We start from the raw sequence: 6,492 nt of genomic DNA, 5'->3' as shown, positions 1-6,492 counted from the left end.
AGCAAGGAGCACCATCTGTGGAGGCACAGGCACAGTTCAATGACTTTTGGTGCCATTTAAACATTTTGGGTAACAACTTCCTTAATCCTATGCCTCTGATTTAAATGGGGTTGCTAAGAATTAAGGCCAAAGCTGAAACAGGATGACACCCAGGTTAGCTTAATCCTGTGAAAGATTGTGCACAAATATAAGCAAAATGCTTTTGGAAAAAGTGTAGTTCCACCAAATAAAGTGGGAATCCTTTCCCATGATTTCCTCTCAAACATTTATGCCACAAAACAGTACTTTTAGATTAAAGATATTCATATGACAGTTTTGCTAATGGATCAAAAAAAGGATCCTAAAGTTAAATTGGATTTAGAGACTATTTTTTTTTGTCTTTTAATGACCCCGTAATCCCTTGTGGGATGGAGTCAAGGCAACTGAATGGAGCTGAGTGTTTACTGGCTGGAGGCCCTTCCTGTCGCCAATGTGGAGTTTGCAGCAGATGCAGAGGTGGTATTCAGCAGGTTCTGACCAGTTCTGGAGAACCAGTAGCAGAAATTTTGAGTAGTTCGGAGAACCGGCAAATCCCACCTCTGACTGGAGATTTTATAGTATCCTTCCCCTGCCATGCCCATCAAGCCACACCCACAGAACCGGTAGTAAAAAAATTTGAATCCCACCACTGAGCAGATGTATTCTCATTTTGCCCAGAGAAACAAATATCTGCCTTTACCTAGGATTGCACCCACAGCCTCCTGATTGTGAGGCAAGAGCTCCATCTCTAGGCCACTGTCCCATTCTCTTAGACACTAAATATTTCTGTTAATAATAAATCGGTAGCAAAGCAAAGGAAAAGTTATCTCATGATGTATTTTGATAGTAAGAATAACACATGGTAAGCACTCAAAGACCTTTCATATACCAGAATTCAGAGTACAGTAAACCTGACAGGAAAAATGATTGTAGAAAAAACATGGACCACAAAGTTATAAAAACAGTAGCTTTTGAAGCCTACAAGTTGTTTCTGTAATGATAAGTTATCTAAGAGATTGTTATGTAGCTCTGTAGTATTTTAGAAATAACACACACAACAAACTTATATAAAGAGAATTTAACACTACTTTTTATTCAAATGTTCTACTAAACTACCTAGTTTAGTATTTGTCTATTGATGCTCATTAGATGGTGCTTTTTGGAAGTTTTGTAAAAATATGGTCATAATCTCTATATTTGTACCTTTGGCCTAGAAATTCTAGGCTAGGTCAACTGTAAAGCTGATTACAGTTTAAAATTTAAAAAGTAAAAGTATCTCTTATTTTGCAGGTACAGCTCCAAACTCTCCAATCAGTATGCCAGAATCCCCTCTTTCCTCTTCCATCTCAGGATCTTGGAATGATGAGTGTACTATCTGCTATGAGAATATGGTGGACACTGTGATTTACTCCTGTGGACATATGTGCCTGTGTTATACATGTGGGCTAAAACTCAAGAAGATGGCTAATGCCTGTTGTCCTATCTGTAGACGTGCCATCAAGGACATAATCAAAACCTATCGCAGCACTTAAAATCTCATGGCAGAAGGATAGGAACTAGGAAGAGGATCTCTATAACACTTAACCAGGACAAGGAAGGTGGGAGGAAGTGGTTCCCTTCTTTAAATATGTAGCTAATTTTGAATGTGGATAACTGTGGGCACAGCCTCCTCCCACCTGAAATTTGAGGACTAAGAATGTCTTCTTTCCTTGGCATCTAACAAAGCGTCCCTGTGAACATTTAATATGTGTAGGCAGCAGGAAAGGCTGGTTTTCATGTCTACTTTCCTTGGCTCTCCATTGCTTTTTCCGTCTCCTTTCTTCCTAGTTGAATGTTACAAGGATCAAAGGAGAAAATGATGTGAAATAAGCAGATTTTCATGTTACGTTAAGTGAGCTAAATGAATACAAGAGTAGAATAAGGACAAATCAATTCACTACTAGAACTACATTGATGGGCAAGAATCACATAGGATTTCTCCCTAGTTTTCCTAATCTCATCAGTGGCTGTCATAGTCTACAAATAATTATAATGCAGCACATGCTGCTACTAAGGAAAACTATGCTTGGATTGGTTTATCTATGCTGTGCTGTGCACAGAGGGCCAAAAGCTGACTTTGATTCTACTTTCTGTAGCAGTCCTCTTCTACTTTTTCAAGGCAGCAGCTATTCATATCTCAGAAGCATGATATCAATTCCTTCTTTAATCACTTTCCTCTTTTACTGTTATTTCCAAAGTTCATTACACTAGAAAATGGTGCTTTGGGAAAATGATGGCATATGATGTCAAAGCCATAAGAATGAAAGTTGGCAAAGATTTATTTTTAACTTGTTGTTGGGACATTCATTATCTATCCCAGGTTTGAAAGGAAAGAAAATAACCAGTTGTATAATCTTTTGCCAAAATGAATGTGTGTTACGGAGATGGATTTATATTGTGTGAAGGAAAAGAAATCAGGACCAAAATGAGTTTTATTTATTTATTATTTGCCTCTTTGATTTAATGAAGGATTCATATGAGAAGAACATGTGAAGAACATGTTAATTTTACTTACTCATAGAACCATATGTATCTTTGGCATAATTGAATTCTTGGAATTTTTTCTGTCTCTGGTCACAAGTAATCATGTCATATTTTATATTTCATTTTCAATAGTCCATTGTTTTCTTGTTTTTAGCTGTTCCACTTAAAAAATCTTAAATCAGAAATTGCATTTCACAATTAATATATTCCAAGTGAGCTAACTATGTTTGAGATGGTTGAATGAAAAACAACAATCTCGTACCCTAGCTCACAATTTCAGTTCCTCAATATGGACAATCCAGGTTTAGAGAATGAATAGTTAAATTAAAATAGAAACCTAAGAAAAAAATGATTGACATGCCATTTTTCATCCAGTCCAAATAATAGTGTTTGTGCTGAACACTTCTAGTACATATTTTACAGTACAGACATTTTGCTGTACTGTGTGGTTGACCTCTTTTATAATTAAGGTGATGCTTCAGACCACCTCACTCCATTTTATATGACAAATTGGACTTCAGGATTCAAGAAGCTGCATTCGCTGCACATTTGATATCTCAATAATTAGAGATACTGCCATTTGGTTGTTTTTCATCTACTATGATTGTGGAGGACTACCCAAATCCTCAATTAGTTTTGTCTATCTTTGGGCTTCTTCAAATTACAATAGCCATGTGGTATTTAGCAGAAATTCTCGACTCGTACTATGTTAGTCCTATACCCCACTGTATGAAATTAATGCAAGTGCTGGACAGTTGTTACAAAAATCACCTTGAATGGTTACAAGTATTCAATTACTTAATATTGTAGTCTGGGAACCAGTAAGGATCTTGTAAATATCAATACCAATTAGAGCTAGATAATTGGTGCCCTACAGATGTTTTAGATTTTGATTTTCACCAATTCTACCAAGAATGGCCCAAAACAAGCAGCTGTAGCAACTGCAGCCCCAAATATCTGGAGGAGATCAGCTTGCATCTTTGGCCATCCTTATAAAGGGAACTAATGTACAACCAAATAAGTTTCATGCTACAGTTCAAATACTGTGTAGATTGAAAACTGGTTCAATGAGGTGAGAAATGTGCCACCCCAGATATTACCAAAGCACAATTACTAGCAGCCTTTGGCCAGCATGACTTATGGTATTGGGTGATGGAAGTTCTTAGTAGCTTGTTCAGGGTTCTAGGTTCTTCTCTCCTATGTTGCCATGCAAAAAACTTGTTGCTAGACTAGTTGCAATTCTAAAATGGAATAATTAGTTGTAAAGTGTTTGCTTGTTCTAGGAAATTCTGAAAGGATTGTGTGCCAGTTTTTTTTAAAAAAATAATCTCAGAAAGCACTAGATTATTTAATGTCAAGTGGACATTAAATTTATATCATTCATCTCAGGAACTCCACCTTGCTGTGATATTACAAAGTCATTTGAACCAGGAGTTTTTGTTCCAGTGATCTGAGTAATACAGCTGACAATATTGCTTTCAATGAAAAGGTCTAAATAAAGAATTCTAAGTTTAGATTGGAATCCACTTGAATTTGACAGTGTTTCTGCTGAAAGCAGTGAGACTTAGTTCTATATTAATATTTTTAGGACTAGATTATATGTTTCCTGCAAAATTCATAAAGAAACCAACATCTTATGTATATTTGTACAATCCTACAAATACAAAATAATGTTTGAGTTGATGATTAGGTAATGAAATTTTTTTAAAAGACATAATCCATTTTCTGAGCTAGAGTTAAAAATGGCATAAGATTTCATGCAGAGCAAATTTGAACTAATGAAATTTCTTTAAAGGAACATGCTACATTACCACTCACAATATTTTCAGTTATGTTAATGGAGAAAGCAGATCTTCAGACTTTTACCTGAAAAAGGCAGCAAAAAGGATTTTCTGGGCATCAATATTTATAGATTTTTGGATATAATTGTGGATTTGAGAAATAAGGCAACAAAGCAGCAAAGGCCAATCCAGGTAACATTTGGAGATTATACATAATGTCCATTTCATAGGTAAAACTCTTTTTTTGCCACAAAGATATTTAGGCTAGCATGTTAACAACTTGTAACATTATTTACTTTTCTCTTTTTTATGGAATGCTGTTTTGATAGCGTATGTTTGGAGAAACTTAACTATAGGCTTTGTGCTTAGCAATTACTTAATATATTATGTATAGAGTACTGGTACTGTGCATGGGGAAATATTGGCTTCATTAAAAATGCTAGGAATTTACTAATTAGGACTGTACAGCATTTTTGATTCAAAGTGGGAAAGGATACTTAGAAGCACATTTAGGAAGTCAAATATCATGTGTGACCAAATCTTTAAAATAGCTGGATTTCACATTTGCAATCCAATTTATTTTGTCCTTCATTTGTTTGAATTACATTGATTTCTTTCTCCATCGAGTCTAATAGAATATTAAAGTAGTATTCTGACTCTTATAATGGTCATGGATATTAATTAAGTTATGAATATATGAGAGAGACCTCCCAGAATTAGGTCAAAATAATGGTCTTTGCTTTACATATTACAGTAATTTTTTTAAAAATGCACAAGCGCAGCCTGAATGACATCAAAATTAAAAATGCATCTTTGCACACTAACAATTTCTCTGCATTCTTTCTCATCATGTTATTTGATATTTCTATAAATTATGCACTACATTATTCCTCCAACCCTTTTCTAAGTGCAAAAGTAATGCTTATCAAACTAAGCAGTTCAAAAAAGTTTAATAATTTTTTTTTATTGGTGCACTTTCATTCATTCAAATTCCTATTTCTTCGTATCACAGACATGAATGAATGGGGCATGTAGATAAGGTGGGTTTTTTTTATATCTCTAAACGCCAAACAGCTAAATACATATTTTTTTCTGTAGCACAGAGTAACTTTAACCCTTAATTCAAAATTGTGCATGTGTAAGTAAAGTCTCTTTTGAGTTCATGTTGTCCCCTGGTGTCTTCATCAATCTTGCATACAGATTATTTTGGTTACAGTGTGGAAGTGGTTTTCCACTGCTGTCTTTCTAGATTTTTTTAAAAATAGTCTAGTTTACATCCTAATGCTATCTATTAACTTAGTATATAAGTTTCTGAGCCCAGAAAAGATTGGTCAGATGCTGCCATCAGTAAGAATAACATACTTTTCAAACTGTTTGGTTGCAAACAGTAACCAAAAATCAGAAAGAATTAATCATGTAAAGTTTTTGCCTTATAATAAAATGTGTTAGTCTTAACAGATGTATCAAACTCTTTAATGATTTTTGCCCACTATTGCTTGTCTCTTTTTTAGAAAGTGGAATGTTAGTAACATAGGACTATCCAAATAATTTGACACCAAGGGAAAGAAAACTTGATTTAATTAATTTTGTTCTCTCAGTTCCCAAGACCTGCACTTGTCTACTAAGCTGCTTTTACTCCACCTTCCCTTCTTCAGCCGCATCATTTTTGCACATGCAAACCAAAATATATATTTTCATGGGAGAAAACTAGCTCAGGATGGTAACTTGGGAGTGAACAGAAAGAAGTACTAGAATTAAGGGACTCTTCTATCACTATTATAAGGGTAGAAGTTTATATACTGATGACCAAAGTTGGAACAGGCTAAGAGGAGCCAAAAAGGAAGATGAAGCAAAGGCTTTTCGTGCAGGAGAGGAGCATTACTCGAGAATAGAAGTAAGCTCGGAGTTTGATTTCTTTTTCTCTGTGTCCCTATGTAAAATCTAAAATAATTCCTTTGATTCAATGTCATTTGCAAGAACATTTCAACTTTTAAATGCTTTATTTATTTGTATGTATGCGTTTTCAAGACAGATATAGAAATCTGTTCTATTCAGTGTGACAACTGCATAGCTTTAAATAAAGTTGATTTAGATAATCTGTGGAATTGCAGATGTGGGCTGCTTGTGGTGTACAAGGTAAGTAAGTGTGATGGGATGAGTCTATGAGCAC

The 6,492-nt window shown here is 34.9% G+C and overlaps 1 protein-coding gene across 1 annotated transcript in view; it reads left to right on the top strand.

Annotated features, from left to right (window-relative positions):
• Window positions 1-4,813, top strand: part of NEURL1 (neuralized E3 ubiquitin protein ligase 1) — a 130,751-nt gene extending 125,938 nt beyond the window's left edge. Inside the window, exon 6 of the mRNA XM_087932644.1 lies at window positions 1,309-4,813. Coding sequence (XP_087788770.1) covers window positions 1,309-1,550 — 242 coding nt within the window. The 3' untranslated portion in view covers window positions 1,551-4,813. The remainder of the gene's footprint in view (window positions 1-1,308) is intronic.
• Window positions 4,814-6,492: the final 1,679 nt, after the last annotated feature.

Source organism: Pseudonaja textilis, chromosome 4 (genome assembly GCF_049901715.1).
Source record: "Pseudonaja textilis isolate UNSWEBS1 chromosome 4, rPseTex1.2, whole genome shotgun sequence".
NCBI classification, from domain to species: domain Eukaryota; kingdom Metazoa; phylum Chordata; class Lepidosauria; order Squamata; family Elapidae; genus Pseudonaja; species Pseudonaja textilis.
Note: the sequence above shows the minus strand (reverse complement) of the source record. Positions and strands in the feature narration are given on the sequence as shown.